At 46.3% G+C, this 23,791-nt stretch overlaps 2 protein-coding genes across 3 annotated transcripts; one reads left to right on the plus strand and one right to left on the minus strand.

Annotated features, from left to right (window-relative positions):
- The first annotated feature begins 1 nt into the window (after position 1).
- Positions 2 to 12,331, plus strand: TRMT6 (tRNA methyltransferase 6 non-catalytic subunit). The gene is made up of 11 exons (XM_021538626.4): positions 2 to 127; positions 1,830 to 1,957; positions 2,362 to 2,471; positions 4,638 to 4,729; positions 4,817 to 4,900; positions 6,037 to 6,161; positions 7,389 to 7,753; positions 7,984 to 8,069; positions 9,684 to 9,786; positions 9,881 to 9,967; positions 10,812 to 12,331. The coding sequence occupies exons 1-11, from the start codon at positions 33 to 35 to the stop codon at positions 10,983 to 10,985; spliced, it is 1,449 nt and encodes a 482-aa protein (XP_021394301.3). The 5' UTR covers positions 2 to 32; the 3' UTR covers positions 10,986 to 12,331.
- Positions 12,332 to 12,617: 286 nt separating this feature from the next.
- On the minus strand, positions 12,618 to 22,683 carry CHGB (chromogranin B). 2 transcript variants are annotated; one of them, XM_085577259.1, is made up of 5 exons: positions 22,582 to 22,683; positions 17,741 to 17,784; positions 16,427 to 16,517; positions 14,003 to 15,645; positions 12,618 to 12,985 (listed from the first exon to the last, which is right to left on the minus strand). In XM_085577259.1, exons 2-5 carry the CDS (start codon positions 17,741 to 17,743, stop codon positions 12,902 to 12,904), a joined length of 1,821 nt encoding a protein of 606 aa, XP_085433385.1. In that variant the 5' UTR covers positions 17,744 to 17,784; positions 22,582 to 22,683; the 3' UTR covers positions 12,618 to 12,901. The 2 variants fall into 2 exon arrangements, with proteins under 2 accessions (XP_085433385.1, XP_021394300.3); XM_021538625.4 differs by lacking the exon at positions 22,582 to 22,683 and adding an exon at positions 21,324 to 21,460.
- Between the last annotated feature and the right edge of the window lie 1,108 nt (positions 22,684 to 23,791).

The raw sequence follows: 23,791 nt of genomic DNA on the forward strand, positions 1-23,791 counted from the left end.
CGCGTGCGCGGGGCGCGGCGCGAGCGGCGGCCATGGAGGGCGGCGCGGGCGCGCGCATCCGTGAGGGCGACTGCGCCGTGCTGAAGCGGGACGAGGTGTTCAAGGCCGTGTCCGTGCTGCGCCGCAGGTGAGGCTCCCGCTGCCGCTCGGCGCCTCGGCCGGGTCTGCGCCTTCCGCCCCCGCCGCCCTCGGTGCGGCTGCGGCGGGCCCCGCCGGAGGCAATGGGTCCCGGCGCCGCCGCTCCAGGCGGGAATAGCGGCCCCGCGAGGCTGCCGTGACAGGCGGCGGGAAAGATGTTAATGCTGCCTCTGTCCCTGTGGCAAAAAAAAACCCTTTAGCTCGGAAGATGTCCTGGGCGCGCTGCTGGTCAGACTTCGGGAGAGATTGGGGAGGGTTTGGCGGCGCCGGTGTCAGACCCGTGCCGCTGCGGAGGAGCCTGGCGGCGTGGCCGCGCTTTATGTGAAGCGCTAATCGGGATTGTTAATTGCCCTGGGCATGCTCGGTGTGCCCGCAGTTTGTGTGAAGCGCTAATCGGGATTGTTAATTGCCCTGGGCATGCTCGGTGTGCCCGCAGTTTGTGTGAAGCGCTAATCGGGATTGTTAATTGCCCTGGGCATGCTCGGTGTGCCCGCAGTTTGTGTGAAGCGCTAATCGGGATTGTTAATTGCCCTGGGCATGCTCGGTGTGCCCGCAGTTTGTGTGAAGCGCTAATCGGGATTGTTAATTGCCCTGGGCATGCTCGGTGTGCCCGCAGTTTGTGTGAAGCGCTAATCGGGATTGTTAATTGCCCTGGGCATGCTCGGTGTGCCCGCAGTTTGCTAATCAGGACTGTGAATTGCGCAGGTGGGCAGGAGGATGCTGGCGCTGCGCTCTGCCTAGCTGTCACTTTGAGGGGCTGCCAGGAAAGGGCTCCCATTTCTTTCTCCCTGCAGCCCGGCAGGTGTTTTATGTGATGGTTTGTCTGTAGCACCGGGAATGCCGAAACCGCTGGGCACAGCCCGGCTCCAGGAGACGATTCTGTAGAGCAGCGTGTGGCAGCCAGTGTTGGGCAGTGCAGCCAGGTGTGTGATTCAGTAGGATGGAGGTTTAAAGGTACTGTGCTTGAGCGGGGCTGGTTTGAAAATGGTGGCGTTCAGAATAGTGCTGAGTATAATTTGCATAATTAGGGCTCATGTTGGCAAGTTTTGATTTGAATGTGAGTGTGGCACAGATCCCGATATGTGTTTCATTTGCCAAGATTGGTATTTCCAGGGATAGCGAGGCAGCCTTTGTTGGTTAGCCTGAAAGTTAAAGGCTTTGTGGATCCTGTTTTTTGTGAAGGAAGATAAAATGCACACCTGCCTTGGTGCAATCAAAATGAAAGGGATGGTAAATTTAAAATTTTTAAGTGAAATATTTCCAGGATTCCTGTCTGTTTTCTTCATAGTCTTTTGCCAATTCTTATTTCTGAGGAGCTTTGCAAAACACAGGACCATGCTCATCTTTTTGCTACTACTCTCATGCCCCAGCTTGGATTTAATATATTTCTGACTTTCTAAAAAATTATGTTGTCAAGTACCATAGCTTTATTTTATCTGTCATTTGAAAATTCTTTTGAACTGAAAAAAACGTTCTTCCTGTGTGGTGTATTTAAGTTCTTTGTTATTTTCCTAACTAGTTTCAGTTTAATGTGGGTTTTGTGGTTAATTTCACTCTTTGTGCTTGTCCTGCTTTTCTTCGGGGATATAGATAGAAATGTCATATATAAAGCTATAGCTTAGGCTCAGATATAGTGGGTTTCAGATGCAACAAAGATAATGCCATAAGTATTGCTCACTTTTCTATTTCAGAAAAATAATTTTTGAGAAGCAGTGGTTCTACCTGGATAACGCCATCGGACATATTTATGGAACCACATTTGAAGTGACCAGTGGTGGAAACCTCCAGCCAAAGCAAGAGGTGGAGGAGACTACCACAGGTATCCCAGAGATTGACAGTTGGAAAAGCTGTTTCAAAATAATTTGTTTCTTTGATCATACCAAAGAAATTGGGAAAGCTTTCTATTAATCAGTTGTTAACTACATGCTGCTTACATTCTTTCTGTCATAGAAGTGCATGGTTTTGTCTTGGTCAGTGGTTTCACTAGTCCTGTAACAAATAATCTTTTTAATGTGGGAGAACAATTTGAACCTTAGGCGGGGTGATTTTATTCACATTAAGTTTTACCTCACGTGTGACATTTCCTTGCTCAGGCTGTACTTTGCAAGGCCATGAAAAATGTGTGTTTAACCACGAGAAATCTGCTTTCTGTGACACTAAAATCATGTGTTTCTCCCACTGATTTGGAGCTAGATTTTACAAATCTGTATCCTTTTCCTTTAGAAACAAAGGAAGCAGGGACAGATAATCGTAACATAGTTGACGATGGGAAGTCTCAAAAACTGACTCATGATGACATAAAGGCTTTGAAGGACAAGGGTATTAAAGGACAGGTAAAAATAAGGTTTTGGTGTCATTTCTGTGCTACCTTGATGGTTATATTTTAGTTTCTGAAAAAGGTTATTCTTTTTATCTGTGCATAGATTTCAGTGCTTTTTCTTTGTTCATCTGGGCAAGTCTTTTTTTTTTTTTTTGTTGGTTTTCCAAAAATGCTAAAGCTGTTTTCAGAGAAAACTTTATATAAGGTTGTCAGAGGAGAGTAAAGAATAAATTTTTGTGGCATCAGAAGTCATAACAGATAAAAAAGTACAGCTCACATAATTACTATTTAGTTTTGCTTATGTATAAGGGTCCAAATGTTATTTTTGTATTACAGAGATATTAAAATTGTGCAATAATTAGACTGTCAAGGGTGTAGGAAAAGGTTATGGCCAAGCAATGAAGTTTTGTCAAATATCCCTGTGTAACAAATGTACCACCACTGTACCTGTAGGCAGTGCCTGCCAGATAGGGTCGATGCAGGTGCTTTACCTGTACCTGGAAAACTGAGAGTATTCCCAAGAGATCAGTTCTGTTCTGTTAGAAAAGGAGTTGGCATTTAAGCCTGCACTTTTCATAAAGTACGGGATCTTTAAACTGCCTTAAATTGTTACTAAAGCATTGCAGCCAGTTCTGCTCTGCAGATGCTGTCAGGCACAATCCTCTCTGGTCCGTGGCTTACCCTTTCTAATAAACCCAGGAAATTGTTCATGCTTACCTCAAGTCCATCTCCTGTTTGCATCTTGCTCTTTGGAGCAGTTTTTTGCTTTTGCCTGCTGGGTCTAAGGGGTTAGGAATGGTCCTTCTGTTTCCATGGTTGTGCTGCTGGTTGTGTGATCTCTTGGAGAAGAATGTGCTAATTAGGCTGACAGCTTGGATGGCTTTTGTTTTCATATCCGTGGCAGAAGATCCCTCTGACTTTCCTGTGTGTCCTCAGCAAGCCTGTGCCATGCATCTCCTGTGCTTTTATTAACTTTGCTTTCTGGACTGTAACTGAATATTCATTTTAAGCTACGTTAGCAGCAATAGGTATTACTCCTCTCTAAATGTCTGTTAAAATCTGAATTCCTGTTTGTGAATGGTGTTTCTTGGTGATGCAGGACACTTCCCTGTTTCCTCACTGTAAATTTTACTGGGATATAAAAAATACCCCTACAAAACAACATAAACAACCCAGGCACTAGATTTATTTTTTTTCCTAGAATAAAGCAAAAAAGAAAGAGATTCTGTTTCTAATGATTAATAACATATGTTAAGTGATTGAAGGAATAATGGCCTGAAATGCACAATAGGAACTGAGGAATACTTGCACCAATCTCTTATCTGAGCACGTTTTTAAAGCACAAGGGGATTTGCGGTGTCCAAATTGAAAGTACTCTTTTTTTTCATTTGTCCCCTCCATGTTTAATAGAACCCATAATTTTAGCAGTTAAACTACCTGAATCACAGAAGCCAAAGCAGCAGCATTTTTGTTCTTGTGTTGCTGGCACGGAGACAAACCCCGAGCAGGGAGAGTCCTGTTGGATCAGTTTGGTTCTGCTGGAGGTCCAAGTGATCCCTCCTGCTGGAATCTGAAAGCATGAAAGAGAGCTGGGCTGGCAAAGGGTGGAGACTAGAACAGGGAGACCAGGAAACCAAAACTGGAACTCTGGAGAGACCTGGGAGCTAGAGAAGGAAAAAAATCAGGAGGAGTATTGCAGGAAGCAGTAAATGCTAAGGAGTTGGACCTTGTGCAAGGAGTTGGTACAGTAGTATGCCAAAATTTGTGAGACTGAAAAAATTATTGGAGTGAGGGAGATGTCTGGTGATTAACCAGAGCAGAGGGGAGGAACTACATGGAACAGGGGAAAAAGGTACCCTCAGAGATGCTGGAATCAGAGAGACCCAACAAGGGAGTTGGATTAAAGGAAATATTAATGACTATTCTGCAATAAGCATTTTTATTTCTCTGATTTTTATGCAAAATGATGTGATTAAATTCCTACATGTAGTCAGTGTAATGCCTCACTGGTCCTGTTGGTTAACAGAGATTGACTTTGCCATTAGTGTCTGGAGAAGTTCATGGTATACATGCCTCTGCTGGAAGAAAATATTTCCAGTGCTTGTTTAAAAGAGTACTGTCTATGAAATGAATGAGAAATAAATGCTAGCTGTAACAAAAATGAATTGTCTCTTCCAAGGAAATAGTTCAACAGTTAATAGAGAACAGTACAACATTCAGAGACAAAACAGAATTTGCTCAAGATAAATACATAAAGAAGAAGAAAAAAAAGTAAGTGAACTTTAAAATATGAAAAATACTTGGTAAATCCCTAAATAGTTGAGATTAAAATAAGTCCATTACTATGTTTTTTTACAGATATGAAGCAGTTATTACAATTGTGAAACCATCCACTCGCATCCTTTCAACCATGTATTATGCAAGGGAACCTGGAAAAATTAAGTATGTTTTCATTTTGTTTCTTTTTTCAAATGAAAACAGAAAGATACTGTAATACTTTTTAAATACCTGCACTATACCAATGTGCAATGCTCACTTTTTTCTCTTGCCCTTGAACGTGAAGATTGTGATGTATGAAAGATAATGTGATGCTGAAAATGAATTAATATGGCAGCACACGAGAACTCTTTTGCGTGCAGCTCCAGAATTCGCCATTTCCCTGTCAACACCACCTTGCTAACTGCCCACACAGACAGAAGTTCTTTGATTTCCAAAGGTACCTCTTCCCTGCTTTGGCTGGTGGCCAAACACCTCTGTGTTCTGGCTCACTGACACGATAACCAGCCACTTGCCACAGGCAAGAACTGTTGTCTTTAACCTGCCAGGGATTCAAAATCCTCAATCAGAAGTCTCCAGGTTTTAAAAACCAGTGGGTAACACTGGGGCTGGAGGCAGATGGGGCCATGACTGCAGGGATCTGGCCTGGTTTGATTTTCACTCACCTCACCCAAGAGATACATTAATGGTGGACTGATACATTTTTAAATGAAGGAATAGTACATCTAAGATGCTGGGATTTAAAATCTTCAAATACATGTTATTTAAAGCTTCTCAAACCTCTTTCTTTCTCCTTCCAACATCTCTGCACTTGGCTGTTTTTTACTATTGAAGATGAGTTGTAATTTCTGTAGCTTTCACTGAGTCTCTTCAGTGCATGTGCTGGGTTTTGGTCCTGGGTTACAGGTGGTGCTGGCTCCTGCAAAACAGGTGAAAACCACAAGAGATTCATGACTGGATCAGGAAATTAATCCATACCACTTGCTCTTTACAAAGCTGACATGCCAGAGAAAAAACAAAAGGTTGAGAAAATACTTTCTCTGACTGGCACAGCCCAAGGTGTCCACTTTGCTATGTGCACCCTACTGCATATCCTGCTTTTGCTTTTCCTGGCTGATTGCTTCTTGGCTCCAGTTCTACTTCTTTGTCAGCTGTGTAATTACAAGTTTCTGTGTGGTGACTCTGAAGGTCACTGATGCTTTTTTAAAATCTACCTGTAAACCAACTTTTTTTGGCAGGCTCCTGGGCTAGTAGGCAGTACCTTTAAGCAAACTGCTGTTTAAGTGCCTCTTGTCTTCCAGCCACCTGAGATATGACACCCTGGCTCAGATGCTGACTTTGGGAAACATCCACGCTGGCAACAAGATGATTGTCATGGAAACGTGTGCAGGCCTGGTGCTGGGGGCTGTGATGGAGAGAATGGGGGGTGAGCTACACCAGGGGGGTGGGAATGCACACCTGTGGGACACTGCTGAAAGCAGCACTCCAAAGTGCTTCCTCAGCTTTTGAAATCTGGTCTTACCACCACCAGAATTCAAGGAAAAGCTTGTTTTTCCACTGAAGAAAGTTTTTGCTCAGTTGGATTTATTTTTAAGTACTTAAAAAAAAAAGTGAAAAATTAAGAATTAGATTTTATATAATTTATAGAATTAATTTGTATTAAATTTATAGCCCTGTATGTAGATCTGTTTTAGTTCCTCTCAGCATTATGACATTGAATTCAGAAAAAGCTGTAAGGAGCTTTTATGGAAATTCTTCCCAGACACCTGGAAGTCCAGGAGAGTGAGTGGCAGAAAACAGGAATGGTGCCTCTGGAATTGTGGCAGCACTGGAAATGTTGCAGTTCCTCTTGTTCACTGCACCACATTTAGTGTGTGTTGTGAAAGTATGTGACATTTCCTTCAGCATATTCTAGGAGTTTGACTCCTGATTGTCTGTCAAACTCAGTTCCAGTTTCATCACTCAAGACACCGGGTGGAGGTGACAGTTACATTCCAGAAGCCTGGAAAGGCAGGAGGTGATGTGATGTGCACACAGATGTGCTGTCTGGTGTCTGGGAAGCACACAGGCAGGGCCACTACACACTGGTTTTTGGCCATGGGGCTGCTTCTCGAAGTAAATGAGATACAACTTCAGTTAACTATTGAGAAGTTATTTTAACATCTCAAAGCACCTCCTTTAGGGCCTGGATATTGAAGAAATTCTTTGCCTGATAAAGCTCTTTAAATTAACTTTTGGGTTTTATCCAAGCAACTCTATAAATAAGTACCGGAAACTGTACAATTTTGCCTTTTAATTATTGATTAAATTAGCTTTTTCTAGCAATCTGTCACTGCTTATATGAGCTAACAGCTCATATATTAGAAGAAAGAAGCTAATATTAGCTTCTAATCTAATCCTAAATACATGTTTAATACACAAATATTCTATGAGTTACCTTGTCCTTTTATGTTTCAATTACTGTTGTCCTTTCATTAAAGGTTTTCTACGTTGAGGCATACTTCCAGAGCTTGTTAAATTTGATGGCTTGATTAAGAGCAGGCAATTTGCTTCCTTTTTCTTAAATGGAACCTTCATTTAAGCATTTTAGAAAGAATTTTAAATTTTTAAGCATTCTGGCTTTCCAATGTGTTTTGATTCCTCCCTCCTACAGGCTATGGATCCATCATTCAGATGTACCCAGGAGGGGGACCTGTGAGAGCTGCCACCAGTTGTTTTGGATTTCCCAAGCCTTTTTTTGATAATCTTCATGAATTTCCTCTCAGCAAAGTGCAGAGTCTCCTGTCTGGGACGTTCAGTACAGAGACTCTGCCTGCAGACCCTGAGGAGAATGCACTGGTGGAAGAGGAGAGCAATGGACTGAGTGAGGAGAAACAGACTTCCCTGCAGGAAACAGAGGAGGAACCTGCTCCTGAAGCACCTATGGAGATCAATCCCACAGAAGAGCAAGACACGATGGACATTAATGCTGAAGATGGAGAGTTTAAAGAGAACAAAGAAAAAGAAAATAAAGAAAATGTAAGAATATTTATTGTGGCTGTTTAGGTTTCACAATGTCTATGGACATAAAATTCTGCTGTCTGAATCAGCCCTGCTGAAATGCAGCTCAGTCAGGTGTTTAAGTGGAACTCTGGAAGTTGTCTTTTGTCTTGCATTAGGATTCAAAAACTGAAAATGCAATCCAGGCAATAATGATTTGATAAATAATTACCAGTTAAAGTGCCAACTGTTTGTTTTGTTGTTCAAAGGTTCGGGAAAAGCAAATAAAACAGTGGGAGAGAAGGAAAAAGCTGAAAGAAGCTGCTGCTTTGCTGAGAGAGAAGAATGCTGATGGGTGAGTCTGCTTAGAGCTGTCATAGTTTGGGAATGGTGCTCCCATTCCCAATTTAGTGCTCCCATGCAACACCCCAGAGAGAAAGATGGGACGTAGTGGCAGAGTAAAGAAAAGCTGTTCATGAGGTGAAGGTGGGCACCAACTTCAGGTATCTGAATTTAACAGTATTTATTACTGAATGTAGAAGATACCATTCCAGCTAAATTTCCACCTGTGCTGTTGTGTGGTAGAACATTGTTTGTCCTGGATCTGTTGGTTCAGTTCCTCTGATGAGAGTTGAGGTCTGATGTCAGGCCACTGAGGGGGAAAAGGAAGATGTTCATTGGGTATTTGGTACTCCTTTCAAGAAGACTTTAGAGATGGACTGTTCCATTTTCCTGACACTGTGGAAGCAGAAATTTGTTCACAGACCTGCCAAATGTTTGGAATTAGACCATCTCCCTCCCTCTGCCCCTTCCTGTTCCCCCCTCACCCACTGCATCCATTTTGTGCCTGGCCAGGCTCCCTGCTGGCAGCAATCTGTGCTGCCACCTGAAAAAGCAGCAGTTGATTTTGCCCAGTCTCTCAGCCCTCACTTCCCTTCCTGGAGTCTGGCAGAGCCCCTGGCAGTGCCCGTGCAGCATTCCAAGGCACAGGATGAGTGCTTCCTTCATGGCCTGCTTGGTTCATGATGGAGCACAGTTCCTTTGAGGTTTGCATTAGACACCCTAAATGGTCTGCAAACAACCAAAGTGGGAACAATTGAAAAAGAATTCTCACCTCATCTTTTCAATTTATAAAAAATTGAACATCAGCTTTTAAACTTGCCTGCTCTTTTGCCAGGCAAGTTTAACTCTGCTCCAGTGCTGCACATTCCTCTGGAGAACAAATGTTAATTGATGGGGCATCTCAGTAGTGTCTGTACACTGTGAAAGAGTTTAATTAGCCCCTTCTTTCTGCACAAGCACAACTTAATAGCTAATTAACTAATTATCAAACATTTCTTGCAGTGTAGTTCAGCAGTGACTTTTATGGATTAAAACTGGAGATAGTGGTAGAGAATCTCAACCATCTGTAGATCCAAGTTATTGTGTGATGTTAAAATGAGGATGGGGAATAGAATATGAAGCCTTTAGGATATCAAGGACATTGTTTCTTTTTAAAAGGTTTTTAGTCATGCCTTTTAAGGATTTGTTCTCTCTTTAAATATTCTTTTTATATAAAACTATTAAATGAAGACTACTCAGTCTAAAGAGTCATGACTAAGCTTACATTCTAAGCAACATTTGGCCGTCACAAAACTTAAATTGTATTTGGAAAATGGTCTTGGGGCAGAGCAAGCAAAATGAAATTTCTTCGATTGTAAGAATTATTGTGGAGCCTGACACAGCTGAAGTGAGTGTTCCTGCAATGCATTTAATATTCTGCACTTTGGGGAGCAATGCTTCAGCCTCTTAATTACACCAGCAGGAAGTAATGACTTGTTGTTACATCTGGGGAGTTGTCAGAGCAATGAAAACGTGCTGATGAGACACTTCTGAGCTGTAATTGATTGCTGTGCTAAGTAGGAGGAAATGCCACTAGGTGAGCAGGTTTCAGAAGCAGAAAACTAATGTGCATGAAACTTTTCTTCAGCTTAATTGTAGCCAGCAAGTTTCATCCCACACCCTTGTTACTTTCTTTACTGGAATTTGTTGCTCCTTCGAGGCCTTTTGTTGTCTACTGCCAATATAAAGAGGTAAATGGGGATGTTATTTCAGCTGTTACTTCAGCTGTTACAGTTCCAGCGTGGTGCCATTCTGCTGTGTAACCTCCCCTTTGGTTTTCCTAAGCCGTTGTTAGAATGTTACACCAAGCTGAGAGAAAGAGGTGGAGTCATCAACCTGAAACTGTCCGAAACCTGGCTGCGGAACTACCAGGTAAGGATGGCAAACCACGGGAATGCTGAGGAGCAGAACGTTCCCTGAGAACGGGGGAGGTTGGTCTGGCTGGAGCAATGTCTGAGCTCAGGCATTTGCTCTACCCTAGAGCAGTGGGTGTTCTGAACAGCTCTAGTGCTTCACTGTCACCATTTCCAATGCAAAGGCTTTACTTTCTTGCACCGTATTAAACATGTGCTGAAATGTTTCTAGGAGAGTGACAGGGTTAGTAATTCCTGATGTCCACACAAGGTGGGCCTGAGCAGGGGTCCTGTGTTAGGTGCAGTGAGAGCAGCACTGCAGTGTCCTGGACACAGGTAAAACCTCTGACAGCTGCAGTGACAGTCAGGGCAAGGAGGGGCACAGCTGGAGGGACAGTCCTTACACAAAGGTGTGATGTGGCTGCAGAAAGGTGACAGGGACAGAACTGGAAATCACAGAATCCCTTCAGGCTGCTTTGTGCAGCAGCTGTGGTTTCTTGCAGACTACCACTCTCACTTCTGGGCACATCATAGCACTTTCATGGGCCTCAAACCTTGGATTTATAATATAGATATTTATTATATATAATTTTTCTGCTGGCAATCCCATGAGGAAGTAGCCAGTGAGGCAGCAGCTTGTATTATTATGGATTTCTACAACTGGATTCTCCTCTGTGTATTTATTTTAAAGATAAATACACTTCCCAAATGGCTGTTTGTTGCTGTGGCTGGGAAAAAAATTTACATCCTATCCTGTAAGCTGAAATGACTCAGCATGATGTGTACACATGGAGTGGATTTTTACATGTGCTGGTTGTGGGGCGTGTTTTGGGTGTGTTTTGGTGTTGTTTGTTTGTTTAAAGGTTTTACCAGACCGCAGCCATCCCAAGCTGACCATGAGTGGAGGTGGAGGGTACCTCCTGTCTGGCATCACTGTTGTCTTGGAGAAGGACAAATGTGATTCCAGTAACTCAGAAGCACTCAAGATGGAGGAGCCATCATCTAAAAGATGCAAGCTTCAAGACCTTCCCTTTTAACATCTGGGCACTGACTCATGGTTTAGCTCTCAGGAGTTTAGTGAAATAACCAGTCCTTTCTGTGCTGTTGGCAGCACAGGGCTGTGCCTGTCGTGCATCTGTCAGAGAAAGCAGCAGAACTGCAGGGGAGGGAGGGCTGTCCTGCTCCTCCTCAGCAGTTCACACCAGCTGAACGTCAAGGAAAACCCTTGGGAGCAAACCAGTGATCCCTCTGAACTCACAGGAACTTCAAAAAGGAAATCAAGGGCAGACAAAGCCTCAGTGCAGGCTGTTTGTTCCTTGACAAATCTGAATATGAGGTAGTTTTTTAAAGGGTTGAGTTGGAATCAACTCATCCAACTTAGCTTCCCATTCTCCCAGAAAGGCAGCAGAGGAGTCTCCTCAGGATTCCACATACTGATCTGCTCCCACTTGGGACACAGAACTCTGCTCTGTTCAGTGATTTAAGAAAGCAGAATGAACAGCAAAAATCATACATTTTTTTTCCCAGAAGAACAATAAAAAGAGAAATCTAATACTAGAGATGACACCATGCTTACCGCATGACTCCACATTTTCCTAAAATAAATACAGAGGAGAAAGTGCATGTTTTTAAATTTAAATACAAAATATTTAAACAATGTCACTATTAATATTGTCTGTCATTTTCTGAGACATTTTCTGAGAGTTGCTGTATGTTTTTAAGATGTTACTATTTTGAAAACTGCTGTATGTATATTTATTTATTCTACTGTTAGATCTTTCAGATGTCAGGCTTTTTTTATTAATTTTTTTCAACTTTGCATTTGCCATTTCAATTAAACTACAGGGTGTTTTCCCTAAAGAGGTTTATCTTTTATCTTACTTTTCCCTCTTTTTGGAAATAAAAAGGTCCAGCATAAGCTTGAGGAGGACAATACTCTGTTGGCTGCACCCCATAACACCCCAGTAGGGCCAGGAGAGCTTGGCCTCCATTCTGGAACTCCCTCATCAGTGTCTGGACTGACTGAACAGAACCTGGAGCTTTGGGCTTGATAAAGCTGTAAAACTCAGTATTTTGAGAAGAGTTATGGTCTTTTAGGGTAGCCTTAGCTGAGAACAGGGTTTGTATTTCATGGAAAGAAGCAGTTTAAGGTTCCTCTTAGGAGAACAGGTACTCTGCATCTTCAGGTTTTATCTACCTCTGCTTTTTGTAAACTTCCCACTGTTGTTTTTCTACTTTTTGGGAAGTTTCTCTTCTCTCTTCTTCTCCACCTTATGTGAACAGCCCATAAAATGAGAGGGTGTAGATTTCACAATCTCTTCGTTTTAGACAGCTGCTTATCCTAGATACTGTGACAATAAAAATCAATAACATGGGAAAAACATATTTGCATTAGATCAGTTTGAGAAGTAAACAGTGTTGGAACATATGAGGAGTGAATTTGGATCAAGGTCAAACTGGCTCAATTTCACCAGCAATGACTCTGACACTGTCTCAGCACTGAATCCCAATTTGCAAATGTGCCATAATCCTTGGAAAATGCAGTGAAAATGAGGAAGGAAACAAGAAATAAATCACTACTGAGATTTCAAATTCCTTCTTCCCTCTCATGCTCATGCAAACTGGCAAACAAGATGTTCACCCCATCAGCCACATGAACAAGGAGGAGGTTTGGTCCAAGATCAATGGTTTTTATTATTGCAAACTCAGACAAATATATTCCTGAAGAACACTAACACAATTATCTCCAAAAGCATATTAAAAATACCTGCCCACATGAAAGGCTATGTTACTAAAATTCATGCCATTCAGGTCTCAGGAGCATAACAGCAAATTAAAGACACTTTCAGCTGTGTAAATCACTACACGAGAGTGGACAGTGAGTAGAATTTCCTGGGCTTAGAGCAAACAACAATCCAGTGGCAGTGACTTTACCACAGAACACAGGACAGCTTCAGCCTCTCCTGAGGCTGTTGATCTTCTCTGCTATGTTCTGCAGCTCCAGATCCATGGTGGCCAAGTTTTCCAGCTGCTTTTCCTGTGAAAACACATCAAAGTTAACGCTGGCAAATGTTTTGTTCCAGGGAAAGGAGAGGAAAGGCCTTTTTAAAGGCAGAATCTGTCCTGCCACTTCCCAGTCCCTGGGCAGAGCAGGTGTGAACAGCAGTGCAGCAAAGACTTGGGAGACTGGTGCGATTCCCTGCTTTGGACTGAATACAGGCGGGAGAAAGCATCAACATTGTAATTGTGGGAGCTGGCCCCAATGCCAGCCTCATCCTTGCAGATTTCAAGCACCCTTACCCCATGAGGTGGCCTCCTGCCATGTCACAGCTGCAGGTGCTGTCTGCAGCCAGGGCACAGCTCCGCAGGTACAGAGCAGCTTTCTGCAGCCAGGTTTTACCTGATGACTTGTTAACAGCAACTGGCACCTCTATGAATCAGTGTCCAGCCTCCCTGCTCCCAGCACAGCTCTGTGCACTGCGCACACAGTGACACCCACCAGGAGGATCTGCCTGATGGCTGTAGGCTCAGTTTGATACTGGAGCAGAACAGGAAGTCCAAAAAAAAAAAAAAAAAAATTCACTATGTGTGAACTACACATGGGAGGTGCAATGCAGGTTCTGCTCTGCAGTTCTGGCTGAGAAATCCATGGGCAGCTGATTTCCTTCTAAACACCTATCTCACTTTTCAGCTCGGTATTTTAAACAACCCACAGCCCCAAGTGGTGCTTGTCCGTTTTCTCTGCTCCTGCTGCAAACTCCTTTGTTCTGTCAGTCTGTAGAGCCTCGAGGGAGAGGCAGGGCCCAAAGAGGAATAAAATCTTTTCTGCCTTGCAGCAGACAGGAGCTGTGTCTTTATCCCACAAATTGGGCCCTGGGGTAGTTCAGCAAACTCAAAGTTCCACTCTTCAAAGAAAGCAGATTTTTAAATTACTGAAGATCTCTCAAACTATGACTTAATCTTGTTTGTGTTTTTCTATGCACAGTTTCCCAGCTGCCTTGGGAATGGATTTGGCAGTGTTTCCCCCAGCTTTTCAGAGAAGCTGTGCACTTACCTCCTCATCCGTCAGGGGCCTCCGGCTGAGGCTCCTTCTGTCATTGCCAGCCACGTGACGTTTCTTCAGCTCTTCTCCAGAGCTGTACAGCCCTGGCAGTTCAGCTGATTTCTTCCTGTAGTTGAGAAGCTGTGCAAGTTGATCCATCTTCTTGTACTGCCTTTCCACATCGTACCTGTTCGTTTTGCCAGGATTCCTCTTGTCGGTGCGCCGGTGCTTCAGAGCACTCTGGATTTGCTTTTCTGACCACCACTCGTAGTCATTGTATTCAGGGAAAAGGCTCTTCTCACTCAGGGCGGGCCTGCCTTCCTCCCTGCCCTCCGGGAGCTGCTCCCCTGCACTGTCCCTTTTGTCCAAGTGCTGGCTTTTCCACCACAGCAGCGGGTAGAAAGGCCTGTAGGCTGCTGCAGTTCTCTTCTCTTTCTCTGCGGGGAGATGGCCTCTGTACTCACCTCTCTCTGCAAACCTTTCCTCCTCCTCATCTTCCACCTGGTCACTGCTGCGATGCTTCTTTTCCACCAGCTCCTGCTCCTCCTCCAGGCTGTCCTCAGTGCTGTGGTGCCTGCTGGCCTGCCCCCTGTGCTCTCCAGCCTGCTGGGACCTTTGGTGTTCCCTGCTCCGTGGGCGGGCTCTCCCTGCCACACTGCGCTGCTTCTCCTCGCTGAGGTACCTGGCCAGCTGCTCCTGGTTTTCATCAGCAGGGTACAGCCTCCCCTCAGAATGCTGGGATCCATCGTGCTGCCTCCTCTCCTCACTGCTCTCCTGGCTCTGGTGGTGCCTCTTGCTTTGCTCTTCCCTGCTCTCCTGGCTCTGCTGCCAGCTGTCCCTGTGCTCCTCACTGCCCTGCTCTGCAGGCCTCTCCTCCTGCAGCTCCTCAGACCCCTTCTCCTCAGACCCCTCCTGATGCTTCTGATGGTGCTTCCACTGCTCCCAGAGACTGGCCTCCCCTGCTGGCTCCCCCCTCTCACCACCATGGCCCCTCTTCTCTTCATAGGAGCCCCCCGCTCCGTGCTTCCCACCATAACCTTTGGCCTTGAAGGGTTCCCTTCTTTCCTCTCTTTCTTCACTCTCCTCAGATTCTTCACGCTCCTGCTGGTGAGAGAAGCCACGTTCCTGAGGCTCATGGTGGTATTTCTTACTCCTGTCTTCCTCTCCCTCCTCACTTTCCCGAATTTGCTTGGAAGGACTCTTCATTCCCTCCTCCAGGTGCCAGTGGCCCCTGGGGCTCTGATCATTCCCACCACGGAACTCATCCATGCTCACGCCCTCAGAGTGGGACTTCTTGGTGAGAACAGCAGCCTCGACATCCTCACAACACCTGCCCTCTTTGCTTTCCTCTTCACTGTGGTAATTTCTCTCTTCCTCTCTCCCGATTTCCTGGTACTGCTTTTTTTCTTCTGTGTGAAGTGTCTCATCCTGAGCAGGTGTGTGGTGTCCAGCCTCCTCCTCCTCCTCACTTTTACCTTCCTCACGAGCAAGTTTCTCCTCATCACCTCCTTCCAAGTACTTTTTAGATTCCTCTTCTGCCTGCCTCTGTTCTTTCTCCACACTCCCAGCAGAATGTTTTTCAGTCTCTGCTGGGTCCTTGGGATGCCTCATTTCAGGCTGTTCCTTTTCACTTCTCTCTCTGTCATTTTTATCACCTACAATAACAAAAGCAGCATCATGGAGTAATCCAACCCTCCACTGAAATGTTATTTCAAAGAGGTCACTGGCTTCCCAAAGTACCAAGGAAATTTGGACAGAATTTATTTCAAAAATCTGCTTTCAAAATCATTAGTTTACCACTATTTTGTATGCTTGCCTGGAAAAGGATTAACTAAGTAATTAACTCCACTTAATTAGGAGTTTTACAAGTTCTCCTGGAATTTCCAGAATAAATTTCCTTCTTTGGCTTTTTTCTCGTGATCACATTTTTAGTACTGAGTCAAGCTAGCTCTCATTCCCATTAAAAATCCGTGGGATCTGGAGTTGTGCTCAGTTCTTAGAATGTCAGACCAGGCCCATCACAGATGCTCATTCACAATTAAAAGACAACCATCTATTCCAAGCTACCCAAAAACACTGGGGACTTTTTAAAACGAATTTTAATTTTTTAAAAAAAATTTACTGGAAAAAATATCCAAGAAATCTGATGCTTTGCAATAGTTATATTTCATCTTCTCAGGCTACCTGAAGAGTTTGTCAAGTCCTCTGAGTCTCCAGGTGGTTCAAGGAGGGAGCAAAAAGTGTCAAGCAGGAATCCCTGACAATTCCTAGGTCAGGCTGTTTGTTCCCTGAGCAAGACAGACTGAACAGAAGGGAACCAGAATTCTGGCACTGACATTTGGAGGCACCAGTTTCACACAGGCTGAAGTAACAGCTCACCAGCTCCAACACCAGGCACCAAATTCCTTCCCCAAGTTCAGATAAGGCTGTACTCACTCTTCAGGATTTCTTTGCATTCAGGATTGATGGGGGGTGCGTTTGGCTTAGACAGAGCGTTGGACAGGACCTCCACAATGCACCGGGTTACCTGGAAGAGACCAAACAGGAGAGAAAACCCTCATGGCAAAAATGGAAACTTGACTTCTGACCCAGCTGGTAGAAAAGCCTCTTGGAGATTGGAGTTCAGGCTACTGTTAATGAGTTTTCAGTAATCCTGTGCATTTGGGCTTGCCCCTCACTCCTGTACCAGCAGAACAGACAGGCCTTTTGATCTCCCCTTTTGTTTGCAGAGCTAAGGGGCTTCTTTTGTACCTTTTTAAATATTAAATACCCTTCTCAGTACAAAAGAGAGTCAAACACCATGTGGTAACACACCCTATAAAACAAACAGACACAACACACATTCAAAGGATGAGGATTATCCTGTAGGACCTGTCCAGATGGGGATGCTGCAAAGGCAGTTTGGACTGCCAATACACTCAAACACCTCCATGTCCTCTGTAAGGGACACACTCCACAGCTTTTCACATGGGTGTGCTCTGAGTCCTGCCTGGCTTTTAGCAGTGAACACTCAACTGGATTGTCTGGAAGCAGAGAAAATTGATTCATTTAGGAAAGTCACACAATGTGCTCTAATTCTAAGCACTGCCAAAGTATCTCCTCTGTGTAAAATGGTTTTCAGGTGCTGAAGTTGATGGTGAGAACAAGTGCTCCTGTTTGCTGGGGCACAAGAGCCTCAGGCTGATGATCTGTGGGGATGACTGGGAGGAGACAGTGAAACATTGATAGAGCCATTTGTCTTTTAACTATTTTTGGTTATTACCAGGTGTTTGCTGATCAAAATGATCACAGCAACAACCAGTGCAGGGGGTCTGGTGTCAGGTCTGGGAGCAGCTGATGGCATTTATTTAATCACAGAGGCTAAGATCTCTTCCCAAAGCAGGAGAGGAAGGACCACATCAGAAAGTCTGTTACACGGTTGGTAACTGTAGGTATTCCACTTTCCCCAAAGCTGTCAGTACAATAACATGTACAGTGGGATATTTCAGATCACTTTTGAAGCAGCTGTACAGTGCAGGGCTTCACAAGGACCACGCTGCCACAAGAGCCAGCTCCCATCTCCACCAAACACACTGAAGTGCAGGCAGGCATCTCCTGGCAGCTAAAGGCACTCCGAGTTCCACACCAGCCATGAGCTTTTAAAAAATTTACCCTTAGGGAAAAAAAATGAAGCATTGCCCTGAGAGTTTAAAGAAATGGAGAACACATCACTGATATTTTCTGAGGTTGGATTGACAAGCAGCTACTCACCATTTCTTCAGTATGGTCTTTTTCCACTGGAACTGTGCTGGCACCTGGAAGAAAAACCAATTATTAGAGATTCATTAACACAAGCATCGCTGACAGGAGTCCTCAGTCAAAATTGGTCTGATGAGACAGCTTGGGTTTTGGATTGGCAGACAACTAAACCAGGCACATTCCGCATTAAATCTTTCCTTATTTGGATGGAAAAGCCACGTAAAATTGAGGCATAGCATGAGAGAAGAGCCATGGTAACACTTGTAGCACCAAAATAATATACACCAAGAATAATCCCACACACAAAAAATGCAACACCAAAGAAAGCCACATTCAAATTCCAAAATGGAACTTTACTTCAAACCAGGTCCTTATGTCATTGTACCTGTTTGATGGTAAAAAAAATAAACCAACCCCAACAAGCAAGGCCTGTTTGCAGCCCAAGGATCTTTTGGCTTCTTGAAGAAGCTCTAGGTGCACCCCCTGCCAACAGCAGACTATTCTTTAAGACTTCAAAGCAGCTAATGTCCCAATCCTGCTGGAGAAACGTTGTCTCACTTGGAGGTGACCCCTGCAAGGATGGAGAGAGCCAGAAGGGACAGAAAAATTTCCATTCACTGAGTGGTCCATTATCATTCCAAGAAATAAGCAAAACCCCCTCAAATCTCAGTGGAAAACTACTCTGGAAGGAAGCAGTACAACCCATCCCTCTCTCTCTGCCCTGAGGACGTGTGGGGTAAACTCACACCTCCTTACACCAGTTCTGCTGTACCTGGGCAGCTCCTGCCAAGAAACCCTCCGTGCTGCCTGACTTTGCCATCACTGCTGCAATGCCTCCAGCTGGTTCATGAGCTTGGCTGCTGTGTCACTAATAAACGGTGTCAATTGCCATCCACCTGGAGCTTTCCAGGAGGGAGGTTAAGCACCTCTGGCAGCCCCACAGCAGTGTGAGGAAGCAGGGCCTGTTGAATCCTGGCTGTGCAGGTTCCCACACGGTGCAGAATCACAGCACACACATACACACAGCTTGGGCTGCAGCTCTGAAGTCCTGGCACGGGTCAGGAGAGTCCTAAATACAACCATGACCCCTCTGGCTGGGTCAGTGAGAGACCTCCTGAAATAGATGAACACACAGCACATCATGGAGATAAAAGAGCTCAGTTTGACCTCTCAGCATCAGGGGAATGAGCACTGCCCCAAGGAAGACAGGAGCACGTAGCCTTACACTATTTAAAGCAGCATAACCTTTTTATTCTCTGTGCTGGCAGAGGAAGTAGACATCCCCTGGAGCACTGACTCAGAGTGGAATAGCTGAGCATCACACACTAATAACTCCTGCTATTTCTGTGCTCTCCCCCGAACACACACGCAGGGGTGTGCTGCTTCTCCAGCCCCCATCCCTTCCTTCCCTGCGCACACGAGTGCCTTCAGAAGGGAACCCACACAAGGAGAGCACAGAAGGGATTCCCCTAAAATAGCACTGCATTCCCCCAGAGTGCCAGGTGGTGTGTGAGGGGAGATGGTGCTGGGAGCCAGCCCTCTCCATCTCTGGCTGACTGAGGTGGCTCCGGGCTCCTTTCCTAAGCCAGTGTGCAAACCATTACCAGGCTGCTGCGGGCAGGAGGAGCAGCAGCACATACACAGGGCAGGGGACAAAGCCCCTCCCACCAGAGGTGCTATTCTTAAAAAGACATCCTCTGGCTCTCACAGGTGTTGGGGATGCTGCCTTTACAGCAGGAGCTGCTCCCAGGCTCAATGAAAGCAGAGCCCCTTCACAGGCTCTTTTTGGGGAGGCTCCTCTGCTCCTCCAGTCCCTGAGAAAAGCTGACAGGCTCCAGGGCAAACATCTGATTTTGTCCTTCTAGTGATGCAGCCACAGCACATCTCCTGTGAGTGATACCCAGGTGATGGGATAAAGCACAGAGCAAACTCCTAGGCATCTTTTCCTACTTCAGGCCACCCCGTGAATGCTGTCAGTGGCACAGAAAGAAAAAGTCAGATTGTACCCACTGTCCTTGCTGTCATTCAAAAGCTCCCAAGAGCTTGTTTAACACTGAAAGCCAGCATGAACAGAGAGAGAGCATCGTAACGACAGCAGGAGAACCAAATGCTATTGGACAAATGTCCTATTAACCTGTCTGGAGAAACAGAATGAGCCTCCAGCCCATGCCAGAGCCTGAAATCTCACCCTGAGGCAGCTGCCCTGCCAGGGCTGAGCCAGGAAGGCGGTGGGGAGCCAGCGGTGCCCCACTTCAGCCGGGCGTTGGCAGTGCCAGCCCACGCCAGCTGGCAAGAGCTCCCCTGCGGCCACCTGCCACCTGGAGGTGCTGGCCAACACGGCTGCCCCCCTGTCCAGGAGGGGTGAGGCCATCACCATGAAGGGACAGCAGGCTCAGGCAGCAGGGCATCACCCGAGGGCTTGCAGAACACAGCAGACGGAGCACGGCGGGATCCAGAGCAGAGCCAGAGCACCGGCATGGAAACCCTGCACCTGAACACACAGCAGGGAACGAACCACAGCCCCACTAAGCAAAGCCAAGCCCTGGCTCTGTGAGCCCTCCTGAGTCAAGTCTGCCCAAGCAGTTACGATCAGATTATTTGATTCTGCCTAAGTGCTGAGTGGTAATGAATATCATGAGAAATGATAAATGCAGGACAAATTCACAAGGATTTTGCTTGCATCTCCAAGATTAGAATAGATCTTCAGGTGGGTCCCTGATGAAATCCCCACATGGCTTTGTTTCATCAGTACAGATGACTCAGTGCAGTGTCATTCCTCATCAAAATGTCACAGTGTCTTCCTAGGCAGGATCACTGAAATTCAGGCATATTGATTTGCAGGAGTACTAGAAAGTTCTTGAATTTAATGTTCAACCAGTTCCACATTTGAAAGTGCGACAGCCACGAAGGATGTAAAGAATACCTGATCTGCTTGATGGCATAAATAGGAAAAAATATTTGGTAATAAACCCCCATAGCCTCTATGGTATAAGTGTGGTGAGCTCCTCTGTGTTGGGGTCTCTTCCCCTCCGAATCCCACCCTCCCTCTTTGATTTCAATAACGGCACTTGAAGGCAGTCAACTTCCTCACAGTCTCTGTACAAGTCCCAGAAGCGTGGAGACTTCTAACAGACCTAAAGCCAAAATACTCAACCCAGAATGACACCGACTCTTTCAACCAATGATGTAAGTATGCATAAAACAGTATAGAGCCAAGCCACCACCTCATTCTATTGTGCTTAAGGTTCATTTCACCGTGCGGTTTTAGTATTTAATGCCGCGTGCCAAAAATAAATAAAAAAACCCTGTTGGTTAAACCCGCAGAGCCGCTACTTTGCCATCACCTCCCAGCATCCAGCGCCGGCTGGCAAAACCCCAGCAGCACCGCTGTAAGGAAGCGGCACCGCCAAGTCTTTGTGCGAGGACGCTGCGCTGGGATAAAAATAAAGGCGGAGCAGCGCGGAGCTCTCGCCCAGCGCCATCCCCACCGAGCCCGGGCTCGGCTCCGCACCCAGCGTCCCCTCCCGGAGCGAGCCCGTGCACCCCTGCCCCGCTCCCCGCCCTTCCCGGCGGGATGTGCCCTCGCCCCGCTCACCTGCCAGGGCGGCGGCCGCCAGGAGGGCGAGCAGCGCCCGCGGCCCCATGCTCGGCTGGGCTGGGTCTGGCCGGGCTGGGCTCGGCTGGGCTGGGCTCGGCTGGGCTGGGTCTGGCCGGGCTGGGCTCGGCTGGGCTGGGCTCGGCGGCTCCGGCGCGGTTTAAAAGGGGACCGGGGGCGGAGGAGCGGGCGGGGGGCCGCCGGAGCTGCGTCACCGCGAGCCCCCGGGGGCGGTGCCGCCCCCTCCCCTCTCCTTCGGAGGGGCAACTTTCTCACTGCTCCGGCAAGCCGAGCTCCTTCTCCCCGCCTCGGCACCTACCGCAGCCGCCCTGCCCGCCCCCCGACTCATGCTCCCAACGCCCCTGTGCATCCCCCGCCCCGCCGTGCCTCAGAAAAGGGGCAAAGCGGGGCTTCCCTGCCTCTTTCTCCAGCTCACAGGACGCGGCAGCATCCTGAGGTCCTTCCCCCCGTCAGAGGATGCCGAGCCTCCGCCGAAGGGAGGAGGTGCGGTAACCCATCCCTCTCACACAGCTTCCACAAGAAATCAGCGCCGCGCCTCCACACCCTTTCCCGATCTGAGCCTCTTCAGGTGCTGCAGCCGCCTTTTCTTCCTGCAAGGTTTTGGTCCCTTCCCCTCCTCTCACAGCCTCCCCCCATCCAGTACACCCAGACCCCGAGAACGACTGGGATGTAATCCCAGTGCTTATGGCACCCGGGGAGGCAATGGCACGCAGTATTCCCCAAGAGTTCTAGCAGGGAAATCACAGCTCTCAGCATCCATCTCCGCAGGCAAACCTCCTATTTACTCTGATGATGCTCTGGGGAGCCAGAGGAAGCGTACAGAGATCAAGTTTTACATCGTTTCCTTTAACAGCCCCTGCTGTCCCAATTAATCCTTAGTGGAATACAAAGCTTGAATGACAAGTTAAAATGAGGAAGTCTGAATGGTCCACCCGGTTCCCTTCAGAGACCAGCAAAAAGCAGAATTCCTTTTGGTTTTCATTAACCCTCGGAGGGCCATCTCCAATTATAAGTGTATTTATAGTTTTCTTTTTTCTTTGTCTCCAGAGCCAAGCAGATGGCCCTCTAAGTGCCAGTGTTCCTGGAGGACAATGGATCTATACACCCAGCTGGCAGCTCCCTCTGATATCAGTCTGTGTGCCATTCTATTGTCCATTAACAATGGCAGGCTGCTACAAGCACACAGCCTTTAAAGACAGAAAACAGGACACTAGCACAGTGCCCCAATCCAACTCACCAGCAGGAAGCAGGAATTCCAGCTCCTTTTGAAGCCTGTTTCAGGAGACAGCCTGGAGGGGACACCAGGAGGCAAAGCCGGACACCTTGCTCAGCTTGCATTCAGTTTACAATTTCTGCAAAGTAACAGAAGTCAGTCACCTGGCCACCATGGAAGACAAGCCACATGCAACATCCCCCAGTGTCCCTCCTGCATGCTGTTCTGTGCTGCCTATGCAGCCCCATCTCCACAGGCAGGAGATCTCATCTTTGGAGATGAGATCTCCAGTCTTGGCTTTAGGAAGTCAAGAACCTGTTACAAAAGACTGACAAATTTCCCTGGCTCCAAGGCCCCCCTTGTCCTCCCCTGTCTGTGTGAGGATTCAGCCTGGCCTCAACTTCTTCAGTTGCTCATGAGAAAGAATTTTAAGTGAAACATTTGCTTTTTATGTGTTCTCTGCTTCTGCAGGCATATAAATAGCATGTTTTGCCATCAGTTACATCAGGGTCTGCATAGGAGCACCTTCACACCTTCAGATTTGATTTTTCAGATTTTTTCAGATTTTATCAGGTTCGAGGTTGCCAAGACCTGCAAATGTTGTAGGAGGTCTCTGACAGGAGTAGGGACAGAACTGGCTGGAGTATATCCAACTCTGTCTTCAGGGTAGGATTCCAAAACAGGATCCCACAGACTTTTCTGCCAGCACTGGAAAACCAGAGCATCCAAACATCTTGCCCACAGTTAATTAAGTCAGCCTCTGTTTTTAAAGCAGTGTCACTTCACATGGACTTTTACAGCCAGGGATCAGCTGGGGTGAGTTTCTCTGCAGATCAGGAGAGAGCTGTGACTGCACTAAATCAGGATTACTGCAGGCAAAGGCACATTTCATTTGATCAGCTGTGAGTGGCACCCCCCAACCTCCTTTCTCAGATGTGTCAGTACTCTGATCGCAGTGACATCCACGCCTCACAATGTTGTGACAATCTATTGCTCTATGAATAAACAGTATTTATCCTGTGGGATTCTCTCAAATACAAATGCTTTAAAAAATACACATTTGGCTCATGCTAGAAGCTGGAACTTCAAAGGATGACAAGCAAATTTCTGTGCCTGAGCTCCTTCTAAATTGAGAGGAGACTGCATGAGGAAAATGAGGATTGCTCTTCTAATTAGGTGTGCTAGTGGGGATTATCTTCATTCTTACATGCCAATTAATTTTCTCAGCATTAAA

The sequence above is a fragment of the Lonchura striata genome, chromosome 3, assembly GCF_050655825.1.
Source record: "Lonchura striata isolate lonStrDom1 chromosome 3, ASM5065582v1, whole genome shotgun sequence".
Classification (NCBI taxonomy): Eukaryota; Metazoa; Chordata; class Aves; order Passeriformes; family Estrildidae; genus Lonchura; species Lonchura striata.

Excerpts from the sequence above, each read along its gene's own strand:
- CHGB (XM_021538625.4), bottom strand. The coding sequence starts at position 21,372 with ATGGGGCCGCGGGCGCTGCTCGCCCTCCTGGCGGCCGCCGCCCTGGCA. Across the intron at positions 17,785-21,323 it reads GGCGGCCGCCGCCCTGGCAG|GTGCCAGCACAGTTCCAGTG; the intron begins GTGAGCGGGGCG and ends TTTTTCTTCCAG. Across the intron at positions 12,986-14,002 it reads GGCCCCTGACGGATGAGGAG|GAAAAGCAGCTGGAAAACTT; the intron begins GTAAGTGCACAG and ends GTGTTTTCACAG.
- TRMT6 (XM_021538626.4), top strand. The coding sequence starts at position 33 with ATGGAGGGCGGCGCGGGCGCGCGCATCCGTGAGGGCGACTGCGCCGTG. Across the intron at positions 7,754-7,983 it reads AAAAAGAAAATAAAGAAAAT|GTTCGGGAAAAGCAAATAAA; the intron begins GTAAGAATATTT and ends TGTTGTTCAAAG. Across the intron at positions 9,787-9,880 it reads TCTACTGCCAATATAAAGAG|CCGTTGTTAGAATGTTACAC; the intron begins GTAAATGGGGAT and ends GGTTTTCCTAAG.